Source organism: Camarhynchus parvulus, chromosome 1 (assembly GCF_901933205.1).
Source record: "Camarhynchus parvulus chromosome 1, STF_HiC, whole genome shotgun sequence".
NCBI classification, from domain to species: Eukaryota; Metazoa; Chordata; class Aves; order Passeriformes; family Thraupidae; genus Camarhynchus; species Camarhynchus parvulus.
The window spans coordinates 31,101,235-31,125,304 of NC_044571.1; the positions used below are offsets into that span (position 1 = coordinate 31,101,235).

General features: G+C 40.8%; 1 protein-coding gene across 3 annotated transcripts in view; it reads left to right on the plus strand.

The window, feature by feature from the left end:
- The window catches only part of AFF3 (AF4/FMR2 family member 3), a 321,693-nt gene extending 297,966 nt beyond the window's left edge, over positions 1–23,727 (plus strand). For all 3 annotated transcript variants that reach the window (XM_030957367.1, XM_030957375.1, XM_030957383.1), the window contains 7 exons: positions 5,113–5,176; positions 7,781–7,917; positions 9,991–10,062; positions 12,444–12,537; positions 16,482–16,531; positions 16,662–16,876; positions 18,302–23,727. In XM_030957367.1, coding sequence (XP_030813227.1) covers positions 5,113–5,176; positions 7,781–7,917; positions 9,991–10,062; positions 12,444–12,537; positions 16,482–16,531; positions 16,662–16,876; positions 18,302–18,423 — 754 coding nt within the window. In that variant the 3' untranslated portion in view covers positions 18,424–23,727. The remainder of the gene's footprint in view (positions 1–5,112; positions 5,177–7,780; positions 7,918–9,990; positions 10,063–12,443; positions 12,538–16,481; positions 16,532–16,661; positions 16,877–18,301) is intronic.
- The last annotated feature ends 343 nt before the right edge of the window (positions 23,728–24,070 follow it).

Genomic DNA, 24,070 nt, shown 5'->3' on the forward strand with positions numbered 1-24,070 from the left:
CACAGGAGACAAAGGTAGCGGAGATGCACTGTAATGGCACGGAGCTAAATAGGATGAGAGAAACGTACACAGACAGACATTCACCTGAGTAGTGGTGACACCACTCTTAGGAGCTCAACAGCCTGGAAATTCTGAAAGGCTGCTTCTGGCAGAGGAGTAATTCCAATGCCCGCAGCCATCTCACCTCACGCTGGGATCCCGCGCAACATAACAAGCAATGGATACGCTGTCCTTCCTGCTGGTTTTCAACAAGCTCCCAGGGAAAGCGGTGCCAAGGCGAGTGAGAGAAATACTGGACAGTAGTGGATTGTTTGATAAATTTCATCCTGGATTCAGCCACAGCCATGCTACTGAGGCTGCCCTTGTCAAAGTCATAAATGGTTTGAATGCCACTGCTGAAAAGGAAGCCTGGCCTTGTTTGTACTATCAGATCTAGCCGTGGGGGGGTTGTTCTGTAAAAGGCTGGATTCTGTTGCAGTGCCTAGGTGACTGCCTAGTGTTGACTGAGAATGCGTTGAAATCGTTCCAGCGGTACTTGATTGCTTTCCCCAATCAACAGAGTAGGGTAAATTCTCCTCGAGAGCAGCCAGTTTCACATAATGACACTTGATCCCAGGGAGAATTCACCAGCAGTCTGACTTAGTTGGCTCTAATGCTTTACGCTCTTTCTCTTGCCATTCAGAGAGATATATGAGATGCATTAGAGCAGTGTATTAGAACTCCCCTTTGGCTTTGTTGAAAAAGACTATATTTCTGAAAGTACCAACAATCAGATATTCAGAAACAAAAGACTTTCTTGTGCATTTTAATAGAGATAAAACATTTGTTCGTATCTGTTAATTTGAAGTCAGACTTCTTTTTAATTTTTTTTTAACAACAGGTCTGAATTCTGTTTGTAAATCTGGAGTGAAAGTGCTGATGCCAATAGATTCATACAGTTGTAACTAACTTAATAGGAGAATGTGACCCAATTGTCTGAAAACCAGAAGTCACTGAATACATTTCCTTGCAACTTCAGTTTACATTCATGACCAGTAAACATAAAGAGTCTCCAGTGCTGCTTCTGCTACTCACAGGCACTCCAGTTCAACCAGTAGCCTGGTACCAGAATTTTTTTTTTATTCTCTTGGTTCTCTGGCTGTGGCAAGGCTGTGATCTGCAGGGGGATTGCAAAGCTGAGACCAAAGACCTGAAAAGGGTTTTAGCCACAGATCTTTCTGAATCTCATCAGTGGGAAAACACACTTACTTTTCCTCAAGATGCCTCTCATCAATAACAAATAGTATCTGAAATTAGCATCCAGTGAGATTACCTGTAAAATCTCCAGTCTGAGATTGTCACCAACATAACTAAATAGGTCAAGCTGCAGAGGAGGTTTGCATGGACCTTCATGTTTGTAGCAGGCATGGGTTCTTGGTCGCTGTAGCTTCAGAATCTGTAAATCAGAATATAACTAACAAACTTCATCGGAAAAAAATATGCAGTATGCAAAAGAGCTATCCAGAATAATTAATTTATGCATCAGTTTTCTCATGTGTCTGCATATGTCCGTGAGCTCAGGCAGCCTCTTATCTTCAAGGAGCCCATGAAAGAGGGTGTTTTTCTTATTTTTTTTACTTCATGACATAATAATTTAAACTAGTATACTGAATGTAAAAAGACAGATTACGTTCATGAGCAGTGAGAAGCTAAACAAAACTGAACTTGAAACCCCTTTAACTCTCATTAAAAAAAACCCCAGTAAATAATTAAATCAAGCACCCCTTTTTGTTGCTAAAATGATACAAAAACATACATTGAATCTATTGGACATTTCAGCTTCCCATTTTCACCTAACACGCACATTAGTTATCTGAATAGAAAGGTCATTAACATGTAGCAATAAATTGAAGAATAGTATTTCATAGGTGGCATAAAGACATCAGAATTTGACTTGGCATGTTTATTAACACTACTGAACAAGTTCTGTTTAGGAAGCTAATAAAAATGATACCCTATCCATTTTTTCCCAATGCATCTTAATTTCTGTTAGGCATGCCCTGATTTTTAAATCAATCTTGTATTTTTCCTATGGAAATACCTAAACATTCACATGGAGAATATATTTATGCTTCGCTTTAAAATGTCATTTTAATAGCTTCTTTTTTTTTATATTAGATTTTGCAAGCAGCTTAGTACAAAGCAATAACTTCAGTTTCTGTGTTATGCTTAACCATCCCATAGCAGGACCCTCAATGCAAGTCTCCTTGGTTCAGGATCTCCTGCTAATACCTTCATTGCTAATCATAACTCAGGAGAATAAATCCTGCTGCAAGTTGAAAACCATTTTACAATTAACGTATAAATAAGTCGACCATAATTACATTGTGTTATCTCACTTTGTTTTTACAGCCTCTTACCATGCTTCAGACAAGAAAATTAGGCGTGTAGTGCTGGGTGATATACAGGAGGGAATGCTGGAGAGGATGTATTTTAACAACCTGAGTTTGACAGGCTCATGTAAAAGTTCATCACTTTCATCATTTCAGAGAGATGAGACTTGATTTGTTGATTTGTTCTACTTGGCTTTGCTTTTTGGGTCTTCATAGTAAACCATCTTCCCTAGGTCATTGCACAAGACAAAGAGAGGCAGAACTTAACATTTTTTAACAATTCTTTCAGTGTTCCTAAAAGCATAGCTATTTTTCTGCATCAAGCTAAGACTATTTCAATGTGTAATATTTTATAATTGACCAAGACCAGTTTCAGATGGTTCTTCTTACTAAGAATGTTTTCTGTGGCATAGGAAGTATTTGCATTGGCAGTAGATTATGAGATACTAAGACACAAACCTGTCTAGTCCCCTTTCTGACCTAACAGGTAGACTAAGCTTCAAGAGAATAATATTTTAAAGAAAGCTGGAACAAAGGAACTGCTTTTCATATCTACAAGGTTTTTAGGACAGAAATCATTCTAAATTAGCCAGACTTTGAATTTCATTTCTATCTAGTTATATTTAGCCTTTCTTCTCTTCAAAATAAGGTTGACTAACTTCCTCTGATGCAATTAAATGTCCTTAAAACTGTGTGCATATAAATAGAAAGAAACAGACTGAGTAAATCTACTGTTCAAATAGCCTTATGTTCTTGAGGAGGTTATATAGCTCCCCTCTTCTGTCAAGAAGTTCCCTCATGCTCACACTTACCTCAGTTATGGAACTGAGCATGTTCTTACTGCTATGAGCACAAATGTTTTACTCATCCATCCCACTTCACTTTTTAGATATGCATCTTCTCTGACTGACACAAAACATTTTGTTGAATACATGTGCTCAGAAATCCCAATTTCAAGGGAAAAAAGTTAGGAATATGAATTTTTTGGGCTGGGATAGTCTCAAGGCCTTTTCTGCCTCTCACCCCACACTCCAGGAGGGAGGCTGGGGTTGCACAAGGACTTGGGAGGGGACACAGCTGGGACAGCTGACTCCTGCTGACCACACCATGGTGTCATGCTTGGCATATAAAGCTGAGAGAAGAAGGAAGGAGGGGTGAATATTTGGAGTGATGGCATTTGTCTGCCCGAGTCACTGTTAATCATGTTGAAACCCTGCTTTCCATACAATGGCTAAACACCTTCCTGCCCATGGGAAGTGGAGGAATTCCTTGTTCTACTTTGGTTTATCTGTTAGTCTGTCTTTATCTAAATGTGCAAGTCTTCTTACTTTACTCTTCCACGCTTTTGAAACCCTCCTGATTCTCTCCCCATCTCATGGGAGGGAAGTGAGTGAGTGAGTGAGTGAGTGAGTGAGTGAGTGAGTGAGTGAGTGAGTGAGTGAGTGAGTGGAGCTGAGCTGCCTATTGGAGTTAACATATAACAGATTGCTGAGTGGCAATAATAACATATTGTTTACAACACCAAGCTCTTAAAAACATGAGCAGTAAAAACATCAGAATTCATACTCCAGATACTTGGGAATGTCTCATTTTCTTGAGATGAGGACAAAGAAATTATATTCTAATCAATACTAAGAAAACTATTTTGCAAGTCAAAACTTCCCTCTCTGAGAGAGACAAGGATGTAGTAACCACAATATAAGCTGAGAAGAACCAAGACATATTTTAGCTGAGTAGAGAAAGAAGGCCAGCTCCCACGTACATGAGACAGGAAGAATCTGCAGGGTCAGGAAATGTGAAGACTTTCATGAGAGGCATTGACTGAAGATGCAAGGTTATGGTCTGAAATGACACAGCAAATGGCTGTTCTCCACAGTGACTTATAAAGGTGCCATAAGGAGAGCTTTTGGGAGGAGATGAAGAAACTAGCTTCAGCCATGAGGAGCTCACTGATGTGGTGACACAGAGACATCAGTTTGTTTCCAGTGTGAATGAGAGTGGATAAATCTGGTTACAAACGCACTTGTGAATTTCAGGAGAGAAACAGGAGTTGAATTTGTGCCCTGCAGTCAGTGGGTCAGGTAGGTTAAGGAAGGGATGGAATCTCTCAGATCTGTGTGAGGAGAAATCAATGAAGAAATTGGCACGAGGAATGCCAGTGGAATTGCAGCAGGTGGCCCAGCACTGAGTCAGAGATGAACTCCAGGAAGCAAAAGTAAACAGTACTCAGCATGCTTACAGATAAGAGGGACAAGAGCGAGATGTAGCTGTGGAGGCAAGCAGGTTCGGTGTGTGTTTTCAGAGTGGAGAGATTAAACACACACTTGTTTTGAGAGGAGGGAGAAGCCAAGGCAAATAGCAATGTACATAGAGGACTAGAAAAACAGGTAAGCAAGCACCAGGGAGAGGAGAAGACAGAATATCTTGTTCTGCTTAATGCCTGTATCCATTTTGCAGATCAGAACTGCACTAATTTGGGAAGCAGTTTATATAATCCATAAAAATGCATTTTATTAGCCTTTCTTTACTTGAATCACTGACTTCTAAAGAATGAGAACAGCCATAAATGCTATTGTCTCCACGGGCAGCAATTTGAAAATAGAAGATGCATGGTTACACGATAAGTGTATTTTCTTCATAAAAAATGTTTGCAAATCAGGTTTAAAATAAGGGAAAAACAACCTTAAAATATTCTGCACTTCAGAAAATAATAAAATGTCTTCTTATTTTCCCCTGGTAGACCACGCAATGCAGATTACTTTATGCAGGAAGCTAAACGGAAGAAGCATAAAGCAGATGCAATGGTGAGAACATTTTCTTTCCAGTTACATTGCTCAAATAATTTTTGTAATGCAGTTTCTTCATCAGTGCAGTATTCCTGGGGTAATTATAAAATCTATTATAAGGATGGCTAGGCTTGTTAAATTAAGAAATGTTTATATAATCAAATGTTCATAGCCCAATAAACTATGACTTAACAAATAATGACTTACTGAGATAAAGGCCTGGATAAATAAAACTTTCCATTTATCCCTTTGCTTTAATTAGTAACTATAGTAATGGAGGCTGCATAAAGGATCCACATACCTATCTTCTCAGTTTAACTAGCTGGCTAGGTCCTATAATTGCATCTCACTCCAAATTTGGTCTGGTAGCTGAGGTATTTGCACTTTTTTTTAAAGAGCTTTGGCTTTTCAGTGCCAAAAGAATACTGGTTTCATGGCAGATGTTTCCCAACATAATCAGAAGCACACAAAGAATTTTTGTAACCCTAGAGGAACACTTAGCACACAAAGTACTGTTGCAACAAACAGATTCTTCACCCTGGCTTTGACCTGTCTAAAAATGTAGCCAGAAAGAAAAAGGGGAATCTGAGGTTGTATGGAGCACTGAAGAGATGCTTGTCTTTCCAAACAAATGGGTGCAACAAAGTATGCAGTGCTGCAGCAGAGCTCTGCTTAGCTGTCCCTCAGTTCTCTCCAAGGCTGTGTTTGTCCAGTGCCACAGATAAGCCAGCACAACATGAGATGGCAGTATATGGAGTGGGACCCTGCATTAGGGTGGCTGTGTTGCAGGTAGCTGCTTTCCTGTCTTGCTCTGTCAGACAGACACTTTGCTATCATACCATCAGGAAAGAAGAAAGGTTTTTCTCAGCTGTGCAGAATGTAGAAAAGCCAAGGAAGCAGAAGCAGATCCTTAATTTAGAACACTAACACCGAGTTTTACACTCTACCTGAGTTTATTAGCACAAATTTCTGTGGTTTATTCAGTTCCATATTACTCTAAAGTGAGTCTTAAAATCAGAAAATATTGTGGAGAAGTACAAATGGTGCATTTTAGTATGTTGCTTTAAACAGAATGGAAAGGATCACTTAATATGCAAAGGAAGTTCTTAGCCTGGAGAGAAATGTTCTTATGGTAGACTCCCAGAAAGTGGAGTTGCCAACATTATTCTCTGCTGTGCCACAAGTTTGCTGCATGAAAGTCACCTAGGCACGGTTTGAATAGCTTTCTGTCACTATCAGGTGGTTGAAATATCCTCCACATTCAGCTTCCCTACACAGTGGACCAGCACCTTACACCTTGTAAACAGCCCTTTGCAGGTGCTTCCTCTCCCTCCCTGGCTGTGTAGGCATCCTGGGGAAAATGCCATATTGCCAAAGTGCCTCCAGGCACTTTGAATCACCTTGCTGGGCTCGACACCTCCTACTTTGGCACTGCACTACCTGACACAGGCACTCACAGTGAGCAGCTTGAAAATTACTCTAAGTCTCTCTGCTCCTCAGTCCCCCATCTGTGAAATTGGGATAATAGCACTTCCACCCGCACCGGAGCATCAGGGGGAGAAATATAATAAAAAGTTTGTGAAGTTCTCTGGTATGATCGCAGTGGGAGTCATATAAGAACCTAAAATAGATTGAAGCTAGTGTGCCATTCCAAAGTTACTATTTAAAATCTTTATCCCTTGGAAAAGAATAAGGTCCATTAACCTTTCACTGTGTGCATCAGATTTCAACCAAATGCATCCAGTCCATTAATGGGCTTTATGTACCGCAGGAGTTCTGACTGAAGGAGAGAGAAGTCAGGACAGAGAGGTATTAGTAGGATTCATCTCTCTCTTCACTTCAAAAATGAAATTCTGAGGGCAGATAAGTGGCACGTAAGTGTACACATATGAACATTAGATGCATGTTTGCATATGCAGTGTTACTCAGGACATGCATGTATATATATGCATGTTAGTGCACAAATACATTCACAAAGAAGTACCAAAAATAGGAGGAGAAACAGGGCAAGGAAGGAGGATGGCAGAAGATGCTGGGGGAGCAGAGCAGTCCCTGAAAGAGGAGGAGGATGTAGAAAGCAAATTCCTGACAAGAGGAGAACAATGCTGAAAATGGTAGGGATAAAGAAGACAGGAGAACAGAGATGAGCCTTTGTGTAAGAGTTAGTAGTCAAAGTATTTACTTCTCTTCTCTTAGTTATGATATCTGTTACCTTTCTTTGTTGAGGGATAAAAAACTACACTTGCAAAGATGTGTGAAACCCTTTTTAACGAAAGATGAAAGCTGGAACAAAAGGCAGCATGAGTTTGTGGAATTTCCAGCACTGGAAGAGCTTTAACAAACACGGTTGGGAATGTCCTAGGCACAGCTGACCCTTCTTTGGACACAAGAGTGTGGAACAAATAATATCTCAGAGCCTTTTCTACCTCTATTTTCTCTATCTTATGATTTTCACTGATGCACAGGGTTTGATAGGTATTAGCTTTCTCACAGGAAAAATTGTGCACCTGAACATATATCAACTTGTGTCAAGTTTACAATATTTGTTGAGAAAATCCCATCAAATGTAACGACATCTTGATGATTACACTACATCTCTGTGTCCTTATTTTTTCTCTCTAGGTGGAGAAGTTTGGAAAGGCACTGAATTATGCAGAAGCAGCACTATCGTTTATTGAGTGTGGAAATGCAATGGAACAAGGCCCAATGGAATCTAAATCCCCTTATACCATGTATTCAGAGACAGTTGAACTCATCAGGTAGGAAAGGAAGGCAATGACCCTAGGGGTTGCTCTGTGCAAACATGATCATCTGCGTTATCACCTATTTTTGTACATGCAGTAAAAGTGAACTCCTTACCTGGGCCTGGTTGTTCATATGTAATGTATATGTATTATCTGTGATTTCTTTGGAAATTAAATCAAGAAACTGTGAAGAATGAAAAAAAAATGAAAGAAACAAACAAAAACACGAGCAAAAAACCCCAAAGGTTTTCCTAATGCTAAAGTTGCAAATTACTTCAAGAGTTTCATGATGTAAGTCATGAACTACTCAGTGGAGGAAACCAGAAATCCATAATAACAAAACATTTTCATGGAGTGGTAACTTGAAAAATATTGCAACACATGTAAGATTGCTGTTTAAAGATTACCTGAAAGAAGATTTGAATAGTGACAGAAAAATGGACACTCAGACTCCATTTGATGTGTGCGCTCTAATGTAGCCAGTGAAATCAGGAGCACAGCTCACCTCAGAGCTACCCCTACCTTTAGTCACCTTCATGGCTCTCCAAACAGGGCAGTCTAGAATTCAGTGCCATCCACAGTCCCTCTGAAGTATGTCTCTTAAGTCCTTTTGTCCATTATAGCTGGTACTTAAAATTAACATTATTGGCAGTGTCATTGGTAGAGAAAACAAAGATCAGAACCATTGCAGCCTCTGAGGGATTCTGCAAGAGAGAATCCCAGACACAGTAGTGGAGAAATCTGCACTGACAGTGACCATGGTGTCATTGCTCAGGACAGTCAACCATGCAGCTCCATCCAGTCAGGATTAAGCTCATAGGAAGTAATACATTTTCATTTTTAATCATATCCATAATGAGCCAGAGCTTCTAAAACAAAAGCATTCTTTTGGACTTAGTGTTGATGTGAAGATTTTCTCGTATGTTAATAATTCCACTGGCATTTTATTTAAGGCTGTCTTCTCATACATTTCAGTGGATTGAGGCCAGCTTTCTACCTGGAAGGTTATTGAAGAAAATCAAATACTTTTTTTTCTGTAAGAGAATAGTACATTCCATCTCTGCAGTTTTTTCCTTCCTTTTTTTCCCCATCTCTGTAATTTCTCCTTTTTTTTTCTCTCTCTCTCTTTTTTTTTCCCCAAAAGGCAGAAAGCTCTTTCTTTGTCTGCCCTGTCTTTTCTCATGGTAGTAAATATATGGTCCTAACTCTGGAAATGAATTTTGCTTGCAGATGCATAGCTTTCAATAATGTGTATAGCTGTGGCCGTGTTGTAATGTGAATTGCTGTTGATCTCGCTGCAACTCAGAAAAATAAGTGGTTTGCTAGGTATGCCTGTAGAAGCAAAATGTTCATATTGAATCTTTGCACAGATATCAGAATTAGAGTTTGAAAGCAAAGGTAAGAAAAAATCACAAGCAGCTAATTATAGGGAGCAGGTATTTTTCTGGAAGTGAGCCCAGAAGCGCTGTGTGTTGTTCTAACCTTGTCTGTTGTTCAGGTATTCAGCTGGAAGCTGAGATTTCCAGAAACCAATTTGTGTTTGCATAGCACATACACTCTTGAAACACCAGTGCTACCTCTGTGGATCTTTAATATTTATAGAGTTTGAATGTAATGTCATGTGAGCAAAAATAGCTCTGAGCCACATGTTCCCCCTCTGCCACGCTGTGCTCGAAGGAGCAAATCTGAGTAGACACACTCAGAACTGGCAGGGTGAGGTCAGCACCAGCTTCCAGGCAGGCTGTCTGCCTTCAAAAGCTCCAAACCCCTTTCTGCATGAACTCTGTATAACTGGGTCTCTGCAGCAACAGAGGTTATTTTGGTAGGACAGTGTCACCTCACCAGCTAGGCTCCCCTCTGGACTGATGGATGATCAAGGGAGTTCACGGCTGTTTAAAGAGTGCAGGGATGCACTGCTAATGGCAAAACACCTCTGAAACACAACCAGGAAAAACGCATGTATGGCTGGTAACTTGAACAAATATGTATAAAGGGGCAGAGCAAACAACATTGGCCAGCATAGCTCTCTGATCAGTAATACAAAGCTGTCTCAGGTAACTCACATTGGCTTTTTTCTTCTTGCTTAAGGTATGCAGTGAGACTAAAAACCCACTCAGGCCCCAGCGCCACGCCAGAAGACAAACAGCTGGCAGCATTATGGTTAGTAGATCAAGCTTTCTTCAAAAGGCTTCTTTTCTGCAGTGAGCCAATTCTTGAAAATCAGATGTTGGATGCAGCCAGATAGAATTATGTTCTCTATTGAAATTAAGAGAATCCTTTCTTCTCTGGGAAGGTCCAGCCCTTGTATCACTGTACCAAGTCTGCATTCTGTCTCTGTAAATAAGCAATTCATACTTATTTATTGATTGTGACAGGTTGGCTATGGTACGTCAGTGTAATTAATTTTTAAATGCCTGATGGTTTGTTGTTTTTATGAGTGATGTACTTTTGTACCAACAGCTCGGTAAGTTCTTTTGTGGCTGACATTTTAGGCTCAATAATCATAAATTTTATTTATATTATATGAAGGGCAATATGGTGATGGGGATAATTAAGTCTCTTGGATTATCTATTAAATTGAGATTTCTAAACATATATGTAAGCACCTTAGATTCTATAGGACAGTTTCTGATTGCTAGTAAAATGCTATAACGTTATTAAAATCAATTTTTAATTTAATATCATTGTAGTTAATGCATAAAATACCTATTACATGGTTACTGAGTCTTAGTAAGTGGACATTTACAATCAGCAAGTGTGTTTTTAACATCTATTAGCCATCTGTTAAAAACCCAAATTAAATGCATCTTTAGCCTCCATAAAGAAGGAGTCCTAATTAATCATTTGTATAAAAAGGAACAAAATATTCAGAGATTTTTTTTAATGCCCTTTCTCTGTCACTGGTTTTCTGTTCCATTGGGAGGCCCGCAGAATGCATTAGTGGCGATTGCTTTAAAAATGCTTAGGTGGGAAAATGACTAAAGAACGGTTAAAAAAGGACATATAAAGCCGTATTACAAAGGCTTGCTGAGAACTGCCGGAGCGCTTCGGTGCGCGCGGAGGCACATCCAAATTCAGGGAGCCGCTGCATCTGTTCCAGCAGGAGAAAGGTCAGCGCGAGGGAAAGCAGACGGAGCCTTCTCCAGGCGATGAATGGCAATCTTAACTCACCGTCTGCCAGCCAGCAGATGAGCTGACACCATTTGCATATGTGCTGTACCTGTGAAGGTGACAGAGGGAGAGCGATGCTGGTGGCTGCTGGCGGCGCCCGGCGGGCAGGGAGCCAGCCCGCCGCTCCCGGGCCGCCTCTCCCGGGGAGACACTGCCCTCCAGCGGCCGCGGCCGGGACTGCGCCGCCGCTCTCCGGACAGAGCCAGGCTGCCCCAGCAGCCCTGCCTGGGATGGGGTTATTCAGAGACAATTTCCGAATTCGAGGCGTTCGCTAAAGGTGTGGGCAGCCCTTGGGCGCGGGCAGATGGGGAGCACTCTGCACGTTCACACTCAAGGCACCTTCTGGTGCTCCGGATTGGCTCCTACCCTAAATACTGCTTTTAAAAACGAGGCTTCTGCTGACAAAGGAGGAGCAAATCACACCGGGTTTTTGCTTCAAAAGCAGCGTTACTGTGGGGCACTTTCACACTTGCCCTAGTTTTCACACTTTTTCAATCTAAAAGCCTTGCTGGGAAGAGCTGGTGGTGATTCTCAATTCAGAAAATAGACAGGTACACCTAAAGCCACTAGCAAAGAGAAGTGTATGTGTCCTGAATACTGACTATTGTGGTACATAACTATAGTCAATACCCATTACTCTCATTTAATTATGTAGCTTTAAAGGTGTGTGGCACTCTGCAGACTAAAAAGGAGCACAGGGGCAGACAATACCAGTGCAGCACATTGAGTTTTTCAATCCACTGCTGATTTCCTTTGGGGACCAAAGCAGGCAAGTGGCCTGGGAATAGCCTCCAGGTTCCAATACAGTCTCTGTTCTGGTTTCCTACAGAGAAGCTTGGCCACTGAAATCTGCCAGATCCAAGGTTTGACTTTATACCAGCCATCTCCAGCTGCTGGAAAAGACCACTGGGTGTATACAGAATACATCCACTATAACTCAAGTTCACTATATCCAGGGTATCGCAATAAAGTCCCAAGATAAAATATCTCAAAAAGCTGTTTATGCATTTGCAAGTAAAAATACCAAAAAAAAAAGTGTATGTTGAGTTCCAGGGTGTCTCTTTTCATGGGATAGGCTTTTGATGAAGTGTGAAGACTTGAAGCCAGAATGAAGGCCTGGGAGCCCAGACCCTTCTGAGTATGGTTTGTTTAGTACCTCACTGGTAGCATTTGTCAGCATGACCTGCCCTGGCTGTAGTACCTAGCTCTGCTCATGAACCCATGGCAAAGTGTGAAGTACTGCCAACAAATGGTGATAAAAACTGTAAGCAAGGTGCTGTCAGCCTTCCACTCTGTATTAGTTTGAGGATTTAAGATATTCAGTGGGATTTCTGTTCACCCTGTACTTTCTGCTCTCCCTTATATTCCAGTTACCGCTGCCTGGCCCTTCTGTACTGGAGGATGTTCCGGCTCAAGAGAGACCACGCGGTCAAGTATTCAAAAGCGCTTATTGAGTATTTCAAGGTGCATTTTTTATGGCATGTTTGTAGATCAATGTTTTTTACAGGAGATACAGCATCTTACTAGAGCAGTAGCTGTGCTGGGATTAGTTTTTCCCCGGTGAAGTCAGTGATGTTTTACCACAGACTCTCATGGCAACATCTGAGCTCTAGTTAGTTCAGTTATCTTCACAAGGGTCCCTCTTTGAAAAATACACACTGTGACCCTTCACAAAGCATGATAAATTTGTTGTACTAACAAACAGGGATTTTCAGATTATTCTTGGTCCATTGTCTAGTGCTATCCAGCTCTTTTGTGAATAGGTTTTGCAGATTTTGCTGTAAGAATCCCCTTCAGGATTACACTTCCCACGAGTTGAAGACTTTGATCTAGATCAGTCCTCAGATGCAGGCCTTCCACTCAGCAGCATCAGTAGGTAGGACAGTGCAGTGGGCCCAGGGAACTGTCAGAGAGCCCACACTGAGTTCAGCAGGAGTTGTACAGAAGCATCAGAGGGCAGACAGACCACCTGCCATGTACTTGACATGGTACCCTTGGTTTCCCCTTCCTGCTTTGCTTCACCTGTTACTGCTTCCATTTTTCATTTCTGACAAAGTGAAACTTCTTGCAGTCAATCCATCCCGCATGTGATGTACAAACACAAAAATTAGCCTTTATCTTCCTAAATTAAAAAAAAAAGAAGAATGATCATACAAATGTTTTAAGACAAACTGCTTTGTGGGACCTGAACAAGCATTTGTCTTTGAACACAGGGCTCATCTGTTGGGTTTTTTTATGTGGACAGAAGAACCTTGAAATGAAAAACATTCATCCTTTGACATTTTGTTAATAAAAAACTTCAAATACAGGCACGAATGCTTATGACCAAATTCTGAACACATGAAGAAAGGGAAGGGAATTGACAGATCTGTTATTTTCAAATGGAAATTGAAGCCAATGTAATTGCTTCAAAAATTTAGCAGTATATAATTCAACATGTTATGTTTCTCTAACAATTACTTGATTTCAGGGGAAAGAAATATGTGCCTATTGAAGTACTTTATTTTTCTTGACCAGTTCAGAGAAAGCTGTATTAAAAACAGCTCTCAACCATGTAAAATATCTCCTGCTAGCAGACAGAGACTGTTTCACAGCAAACATAAAATGGACTTACCCTCTACTGTAGCCAAGAAGAGTTTGTTTCTTTGCAGAGCTCCTGCTGACACAATGATAGCATAGCTTCACATTAGAAAGTATTCTCACCTTTAAAAGCAAAAGTGAAAAAAATCATCCATTTGCTATAATTTTCAGTGGAAAACAAGCCAGTTCTCCAGTCCTTTCATATTTGGTATCTAAAAGCTTTCAAAACTAAGTGACATGAAATGCTGACTGCATTAAGAACTTCCTCAGATATTATCAATCAGAGAAGGATTTTTAATCACACATTTGCAGGGAAAATTGGACATACTTTTCTTTTAGAAAAGAAAAAAAATACTATTTAAATCTCCTTTAGGTGATTTATTTCCATTATAGAAAAAAAATGCAGCAGAGAATTAGAAAGAAGGCCCAGATATTCAGGGGCCAGGCACATATGAGAGAATAAAGAAACCAGGAGAATGGGTTGCAGTAGGGAAAGTGGTATAAGGGATCTCTTACAACATTACACTCTTTAGAATCCTTACCCCCACCCTTCTGGTGCAGAACTGAGAGGAACCTGAAGCAATATGCCTAAAACATGAGAAAAAAGGTGTGTGGGAAGATGTACAGTAAGGCAGAGGTTGGTTACATTTACAATGTAAGTATCCTTGACTCCAATTTTCAAATTTTCCTGCTTCCAACTCTGTAAGTAAACAACAGGCACACAGTTTCCATTACAGTAGAAAGATGAAGACAAGTAGTTCTGAGAGACATCAGAAAAGAAAGGGGGGGAAAATGAATCTTTTCTGTAGCAGGATCAAATGCTGAGGATTCCCAGGTTGGTTCTATTTAAGATGGCAAATGAGAAATTTTCCTTTTTTATCTTTTCACACCTGAGCTTTTCCTGTTAAAAGGAAAAAGGAAAAAAAAAAGAAAAAGAAAACCCTCTGAAGGAAGAAGTCCTTGTGGGACACTCCAAAGCTTATTTTTCATGTCACGTACCTGGGACATAGAACACCCAGTGTCAAAATGCAGGAAGACTGACAGGGTACACACAACACTGGCATGATTACTGCTAAAATACAGCCGGTGTTGGGATGCACATAGAAACCCAAGAGGCAGTTCAGAAGACACATTAAACTGAGAAACAAAGTTTTTTAAAGAGAGGCTTAGGGGATTGTCCAGTTTGGTGCTGAATGGGTTAAGAGATCAGTGTGTACATGGAAACAGAGCTGATAATTTGCAGATTACATGCAGTTTTACTGGCTTTGGACCAACAGAATCCAAAAGATAGCACTGAAGTTAAGAAGATTCAATCTTGAAACTGTGAAACACCATTTTTTTTCTAATTATACACAAGAGACATAGAACAGGACACAGAAGAACAATAAGGAAGATAAATAGTGTCTAAGAATTTCTATATGGCTATTTGTCCTTTTTAGAAATAAGATACATTTTAAAAGTAATTTAGCTTCTTTTAGAAGTGCCATGATTGGTGGAAAACAAACATTGCAGATTGTGTGCACTGCAGGATTGCTCCTGGCCTTGAACTCCACGAACATCTGAAGCCCCTTGTTTATGATTTTCCTTCCTAAGCCCTGAGAGCCCTAAGAACCAAGAGGTTTTGTACTGCTGGTACTGCCTGTAACTCCTGCAGTTTACAACCACTACAGCCTTGCATTTAAAACAGTATCCATAAACAGATCTCAAGCTGCAGGACCTTTGTCTGGTCCCACATGGATGTCAAGAAGAGAGGGCTGTTCTCCAGCACACAGTTACTTGCAGGTTCAGCTTCAGGGGAGAGCACAGGGAGGTTACTTTCCTCTGAAGAGTCAGGCTGGCCATTGCTGAATGTGAAACCATGGATGAGATGGACTAGAAAAGCTTGGTTTCTTAGACTTCTTTCTCACAGCCCTAGGACTAAATCAGTCACTTGGGAGAGAGGTAGAATTTTTCCCCAAGTCAAATGGTCAGGAACCAGTGACTGAATTCCCTCCAGCTCCTGGAATTTTAACTACTAAAATAATTTTTAAATTACAAGATCATTTATCCAGTCTCAATTACTGCTGACACCTGAATTTCTCCTGCTTTGTAAATATGATGCTTGCACAAGGTAGTATGGTCTCTCCTCAAGCAATGAAATTCTTTAGCGTAAGCACAGTATACCAGAGAGAATCTTAGTGATTCCAGGCATACAAGAGACCACACTAAATGATCAAATGGCCCCTTCTGGGGTTCTCTGGGGAATCCTTCAGCTATGAAAACCACCAATCTAATCTACATGGGCAGTCTCTTTGACCTTGTGAAATGCTACCATGTTTGGACCAAGGGGAACAGCTCCACAAGGAGCGATCATGAGCAAGATTTTTGAGCCTAGTGGTTAAAACACCCACCTGAGCTGCAGATCCTCAGATTCACATCCCTGTGGATGCCAGGCTGAGCAGATTTGCACAGTCTTGCAAGTCCCAGGGGAATGACATTTGTCATTAGGGGCAGGAGAGTGGGAGGAAATCTTTCTGATTTTCTTCATCACAAGAAATTCCAGCCTAAACTTTACAGAGTCCTGCAGCACTTTTTTTTTTCTGAATTCCCAGGATTTCTGTGAAAAGTTCCATTTCACCTAATGTTTTTCTAATCAGTCCCTATGCCAGGGTGTTGAAAAGGCTGTTTCAAGTCTGTTCTGTAGCACTGCTTCATCATAACATCAGACTAGGCTGACTGGGTTTATTACTTCATGAGATGCAATTCCATCACTTTCTTTACATTTCTTTCTTTTCATTTTGTAGTCTTATATAAATTATATGCATTGTAAATTACTCTTTCCTTTCCAGAATTCATCAAAAGCTGCCCAGAACCCATCTCCTTGGAGTGCCAGTGGAAAGTAAGTTTCATAGAATCTTATATCAGATTGGCAGTTGGAAATTGTATATTTTTATCTGTGGTATGTTCTGATACTCTTGTGTGTTTAATCCCAACACTTTTTAAATAACTGCATTAACACTGGTTTCTAGGAGCACAGGAACTCCATCACCCATGTCCCCTAGCCCTTCTCCAGTCAGTTCTGTAGGATCCCAGGGGAGCACGGGGGCCCCTTCCCCATCTCCTATCATCAGCATCCCGCAGCGCATTCATCAGATGGCCGCCAACCACGTCAGCATCACCAACAGCATCCTGCACAGCTATGACTACTGGGAGATGGCTGACAACCTGGCCAAGGAAAACAGAGGTGAGCGAGGCAAGGCAATGGACTATTCTAGAAGACTGTCACATGATTTGGATCAGGAAAATAAGTACTTTGATATGAAACCTGTCTGCAAAGTAGGACTGCAGATATTATTTCTTTTTTCAGTCTGCTCCTAGTTTGTTCCAAAACAGCCCAAAAAGGCAATTTTGATAGCTGTCTTGCTCAGAAGAGCTGAGCCAGCACTTGTGACAGACAGGTCACAGACTTAGTTCCTGTAAGTAGCACTTCCATCTGTGCATTCTAGAGAGGAAGGTTTGTGGGAGGTAAGACATCTTCTGCCCCCAAAGTCATGGAGCTGCATGGGATGTGTTTAGCCAGACCACGTCAGGAGCAGGAGCACACCTCCTTTCTGCAGAAGGAATGAACAGCCCCTAGCCCTCCCCCATCCGTAGCAGACTCAGATTGGAACAAGGTGCCTGCAGCAGACTTCTCTCAGGTGAACTGGTTTCCATGAGCAAATGCCTCGGCATCTGACTTGACAGTGAAGTATTCCTTAGTTTTCAAGCTAATTTGTGTATTTAAGGCAGGGACGTGGGCAAGATCCAAGTCAAAACAAGGGCACCTAAGTGAAGGTATGTAGATATGAGCTGGGGGCTCATCTCCCATTGCAGTTGATGGAGCTTTATTCAATACCACCAGCAGTTCAGAGTGCTGTTTAGTTCACCCTGAAAGGTGTGTACTGAACAGCACACCTCTCAGAGTGTACTAAAAAGGGAGAGAGGGCTACAATTTACTGAGGTATCCTTACCTAAACTGCCACTCCAGAACTCTCCTGCACATCCTGTGTTAGATCTGCCAGTCCAGGCTGTACGTATCAACTCCCTGAGAGCATCTCAAATGGGCACTATATGCCTCTGAGTAGACAACAGAATTGTCCCAATCCATGGCACAGGGTTGGAACTGGCTGATCTTTAAAGGTCCCTTCCAACGCAAACCATTCTGTGATTCTAAGTCCTGACTGGCTAGTAAGCCAAATTACCCTTTAGGCTGGGTTGACCATGTTGTACAGGCCTCTATTTCTCTGTCATGGTAGCTTAAATATCTAGCATATCACAAATGTGTCATTGGACACTTGTGTGTGGACTTTTTGATCTACTTGTCCTCAATCTCAGAATAAATCTTGCCCAGAGTCTGTTTGCTTTATCAAGACTCAATGGAAATTAATGAAAAGCAAAGTTGAAGAACTCACTGCTTTGTTCGTTAAAAAGAAAATTGTTGTGCATCAGCCTGTAACATCATGAACCATGGGGCTTTAAAATTAATCTCCCCAGCACTAAACTTTCATTCCCATGGAATGTTCAGCCTGACTCAATTTGCAAGAGAATAAAATCTGTTAAAGGGCGACAAGTAGCAAATAAAGATTCACTCTTCTGATGCTGAATCCCTGCACTTTTTTTTCCCCTGCAGATTTTTTTAACGACTTGGATGCATTGATGGGACCTATCACCTTGCACAGCAGTATGGAGCATTTAGTCCAGTACACTCAACAAGGACTTCACTGGGTGCGGAATAGTGCTCACTTGTCATAATGACTGTGTGCCATTCACATGGACAGTATCCCTTTCATGGATAATTCAGTTATTCTGGACACTGTGCTACAGAAATAGCCAGCTACAGCATTGATCCAAACAAAGGTGAATATTTCTTCAATATTGAGCAAAATTCTTCTGAGTGTAGACATGTATGTGCACAGAGGTACAATATACAATGATGTCTCTTCAGAATGAATTGTTCTGTATCACTCTCCAAACATTTTCATACACTAGAAATACTATAAAGAACTGATCTTAATGCACAAACATACCCTTTCTATTCTTGTACTGAAAAACTCAGAAACCAAAATCTTATGGGTTGATTGAACCAAGTGCAATAAGCACAGATCCCTATTCAGGAAAGCTCACAATCGATTCTTAACTTTAAGCTTGTACTGAAATCCTGATGACTTCAGCAGAGCTTAAGCACATACACAAGGGCTTTCCTGAACTGGAATGAATGAGGGCAAATCATAGACATGGAGAATTTTTACTGCGAGCATGGACATGTCACAGAAGTTCCCATATTAATTGTGCCATTTCCCTGTTACTTCTCCACTGGAGCACAGAGAGGAGGTGTGTAGTCCACATTAAGATGGAGAAGGACAGCATTCCTTCCTGTGCAATAAGTTTCAACAAATTGCATGCATTTCTTTATCTCCTGTCTTTTTAAATAACTTTACGTCTCGTTCAGCTCCTCACCAAGAGTGCAACCTACAGTATCAAGCAAAAGGAAGGCCTGAAAACAGATATGCTGGTAGGAAGAACTTAACAGAGATGGTGGAAAATTGCATTCTGTTACTGACAGTAAATAGATAAGGAAAAAATATAGCAAACAGTAATCCATTTAGGAAAGAAAATGTGTTAATTTCGGCTGCACACACACACAGACAGATATTTATAACAGTTGTTGGCTTTGCATGGGAAGGCTTCATCCTGCAGATTTTGACTTTCATATCTTTTTCATCTAGCAGAAGCTTGCAACATTTTCTTCCAGGCTGTATGGGAGCATTACATGCAATTTCCTTTATCTGGGAAGCTGAGTTTGCTGCTCATCAGGCTAAGAACTGTTTCCTATCATAATCCTCTCACTCTTCATGCGTAATCCTCAACTAGGCTTTAACGTTTCTTGATTTATGGGATGTTTTCAGTTCCCGTTGACAGGCTGTGTTTTTCATGCCAGAGAATTAATCCCACAATAATTGGAGTTTAATTTGGGTCAGATGAGGTCAAGGCCAGTTCATATCAACCGTGCTTGCACTCAGTGCATTTTTGTTCATTTTCAGTGGTTTTCACATATTTAGGGGTTTTTTTCTATATTGGAAATATTTTCTTTTGCAATCAGATTTGCTGCCTTTACTCAAATCAGCAGTTCCAGTGACTTTCAGTTGACTGTTCTTGTCAAAGGCATTAGTTGAACCCTTTTACTGTTATTTTCTAATCTAATTTGCTTACCTATTAAGAAATTGTGAGTACAAAAGACACTTTCAATAGAAGATACAAGTAGAAGTAGCCACTGATACAAATGGTTTATTAATTGGTACTTGCTGCCTTTATTTTTTCGTCCCCCATTTTTGAAGAGCTGCATTTTGAAGAAAAGATACCAAACAATATGGCACAATTTCTCAGTCAAATGTCTTTGGTAGCACAGACTCCATGTACCCCGTGGTAAAGAGTGGGCTTATGAGCACACTGAGCCCCACATAGCTGTGTTTTTCTCACCATAACTCCAGCTATTGCTCAGACTCAGCATTCACTGTGTTCTCTGAAGCAGCCACCAAGGAACTGCTCAGCCCCAAGCCATCCTGGGCCAATATTTATGTGCCCATCGGTGCTCAGATACTTCCCCCCAGAAGAATGCCTGTGGCTGTGGCCACCTCATAGTATGGACTTGAGTGTTACAAAGTCGCTGGCTTTAGGAGAGAACATGTACTTGCCTTTAAATGACAAAATACGTGACCTCTGAGTCCTGCTGTCACCCTTAGCCCTGGCTGTCACCCACCCCAGAAGGAACACAATTTGTTTCGTCACAAGTATCGCGGAGAAGTCGATCGGTGCCTTTCTGTTTATCACTTGCCTGATCTCCAGCTGTGGAAGGAAGTCTGTCAGGATTTGCTAGACTAGTAGCAATGGATTCTGTCAGCTGCTTCAATGCCATCCACAGGTACTGCAGGATTTCGCCTCAGATCAGGAAAGTGAAACTCCAGCTAGATTAGCTTCTGTTTTCTTTGACGGTGCCTATGATGTTTATCTTCAGATAAGTTTGGGGGTTTGGGAGCCCTTTCTGATATTTAATGTTGAGAAATTTTAGAAGTAACATATATTACTTGCCTTAAATGGAGTTTAGTTTTATTGCACATGTGGCATTTGAGTTTCAAATATGGAACTTTGAAGCATGTTTATTTTACTAAGATCGGGATATTTTTCTTAACCATGATGAACTCTTTGTATGGATATAATATGTCAAGAACCTTCAAAGAAATGCAAGAATTTATGGTGTTCTGTTGTAACATTTCCAAGTACTAAGCATCTCTGTAGATGATTGTCCTTTCCTGTACATTGCTCTCATATTGAGTTATCTCAGCTAAAATACCTATTGCTTCCATGAAAATCTTACTGATTTTTAGTTTTTGTGCTGGCATCATCTGTGTTGTCTGATGAGCACACTGAGCCTTAATTTCTGGTGGTGCAACAGGATGAGTGGAGTAAAGGGTTTGGCCTTCTCTCCATAGGGTTTCTCACAGCTAAACTATTTTAGCGAGGTTATGTAGAATACTCTTCTGTGCAGGCTGTTTGCTTTCTAGGGTTGTTGCTGATTGGATGTCTGAATGTGGCACAGTGACAACAAATACTGAATTTCATCTTCTTAGGGACTGGTCTGCAAAAGTGCATGTGACTTCAGGTCTGGTCCAGTTAAGCATATGCACCACTTTAAGAACCTGAATAGTCTTAGGCAAATCACACTGTGAGTCAAGGATGCTTTGTGTGTTTTGGATGGGACCAGAGGAGGCTGTCCTTTTTTGCAGTTCCATGAAACACACTGACTTATTTTAATCTGCTGTGAAAGTCCAGGAACATGCAGGCTTCTTTAGTCATAGCAACATTCAGGTTCAATTTTGGAAAAGTAAGAAGTCATTCTGTACAAATCCAGAAGGATTATGCCTGGAGGAAGAAGTCTGCTTACAAACAGAGGCTCCAGAATCAGTAAGAGCTCATACAGCAATGGGAATGGATGCAAAGGAACTGTGTATTGCACGTGGGCTTGACAAATCCAGAACAGCCTAAAGGATTCTCACAGGCAGCAAGATCATACAGAGCCCTTGGCCTTAAACCCTTATAGTATGGCATGGTGGCATGAGTGTCAGGTAAGAACAAAGCATATGCAGAGGTTCAAGTGTGGTCAAAAGGCAGGCATAGTCCTTCCTGTCACATGGCAGGACACCCAAACCCCTTGTTTGCCTATTTCTTTTGTTCAAATAACAGAGCTCCAAAGGAAGAGATTATAGTGAACAGAAGACCTTAGGTAAAGGAGGTTAAGAGGATCACGCCCTAAGTGTAGATACAAACACATATGTATATACTGTAAATCTAAATAGTAATAAAAGTCACTCAGCATGAAGGTGCCTACCATTGATCATCAAGTACTCATCACTGAGCAGCCATATCACCTCAGAAGTGCAGTAGCTATTGTCAAAATAATTTGTGTAGCTAATTAATTTATATGAAATGCACCTTTGGGACTGTGCCATAGTATCTCTTTTGTAATACAAATGTTTAACCATTTTTCATGGCTACTGATTCAAATCTGAAATGTCAGGATATCTTTTCTGCCCCAGATGAGAACATACACTTAGACCTGGCTAATCGGTACTTAGTTTATCTACCCAAGAGACTTTAGTAGTCACCAGCCTTAATGCATGTACAGTATATGCTATTCACTGACTTAGTTGTAGGTTTTAATCCAAATGAAATTGGAATTTTCAAAATTACTTGGATTAATGGCATCTGCCTAGATATCCCACAGATGTGACATTAAATGATTCATGATTTTAAGCAAGAAAGTTTGAATTCTGTGTAAATAACAGTGGGTGAATTCCTTGATCTTTTTAAAAGATGATTTTTTAAAAATTAAAAAATTGTCAAAGCAATAGGTTTTTTAACTCTCCTAAATTTTTGGCAGGTCATGGGTTCGTGGTAAAAGCTATATTAAGAACATCTCCTTCTGCAATATGGCTTGTCTTTACATAATCCTCTTAATGCTTAATATGTCAGAAAGAAATGTTTCTTGTCCACAGCAATGACAACATTTCCCTCCCCCATTCAGCGAGAATCCTCAAACTAAAGAATAAAATCTCCAGGCACAATAGAAATACAAACAATGCCTGAAGTATACAGACTTGTTAAGGTAACAACAGAAGTCTGTCTGGCGCAGACCTAACATGCCTCCCTTTTTGTTGTCATTTACATCACATATTTGACCTCACTGTGTTTGAAACTAAAGAATTAGTCTAGTTTTCATGTCTTTAAAATGCCTGGTTGGTCTGATCAGTATCATAATTATAACTGTTACATTAGGCTATGTGCTGTGCACCAAGGCCTGGGAAGACATGTAACCACATATAAATTTGTCAGAATACATTCAGAAAAGCATTTGGATGATCTTATGTCTGGTATGTCTCAAAAAATGTGAACCTATGTCTCTGAGCCAATATTGTTAGCATGAAATTTATCTACTTTACTGTCTCTCACAAAGCTGCCATTTGCCCTCAAAAAGGCCAACCCTCCATTTCCAGTATCACTAGCCCCAAGCTGTAAATTGCTCTTAAGGTTAATTAACAAACTGGGAAAGTCACTTTAGGTCCTGTTTGTGCTAACCTGACTAAAGCTACAGAGAGGAAAACACTAAGTTTTAGAGCATCCATTGGTCTTTCAATAGCCTATGGTTTTCTTCAGTGAAATGGGTGAGATCCAGCTGGAGCTATTTCTTTAAATAATTCCTCTGCCTCCACTTGCTGTCTAGCCCTGTTGCTCTTGGTAGCCCACAAGTATGCCTGACTTTCAGGGGTATTTCCTACTTTGGCAGCCCAAGCTACCTTTCCGATTGGGTGCTGGAACACGGAGCAAGTAACTCACAGGTTGCATAAAGGGCCTGGCTTTTGCCCCCAAAACCAGCAACAAATACACCAAAGCTCCTTCACTTTTGCAATTTGTGTAGCTTGAATTTCACACACTGCAGCTTGAAGCCCAGCCTTATCCCTGCTGCCCTCAAAGAATTCCAGAAGGTCCAAGGAAAACAACAGAACTGGCGGGGGGAAGGGGGGGGGGGGGGGGGGGGGGGGGGGGGTGGAAAAAGGGCTTTCCTCTGTCCCATGGCACTTAGTCATTTTTGGGAGAAAAGACAGTGAACAGCATGAATGGTAAGGCAGTCAGGTCTCATGTTTCTCATATGTACTAACACAGGGATACTTAACATTTATTTGCCTCATAGGGCTTTATGAGAATTAATTAATGTTTGCAAATCACTTGGTATCCTCAGAAGGAAAGTGCTGTTGAAGAGCTATGGAAAAAACTGCTAAGTACACTGGATGAATTTCACCCCTGAGTCCAGAGCTACAAGACCACAAAATCCTTAAATACTGTGTAA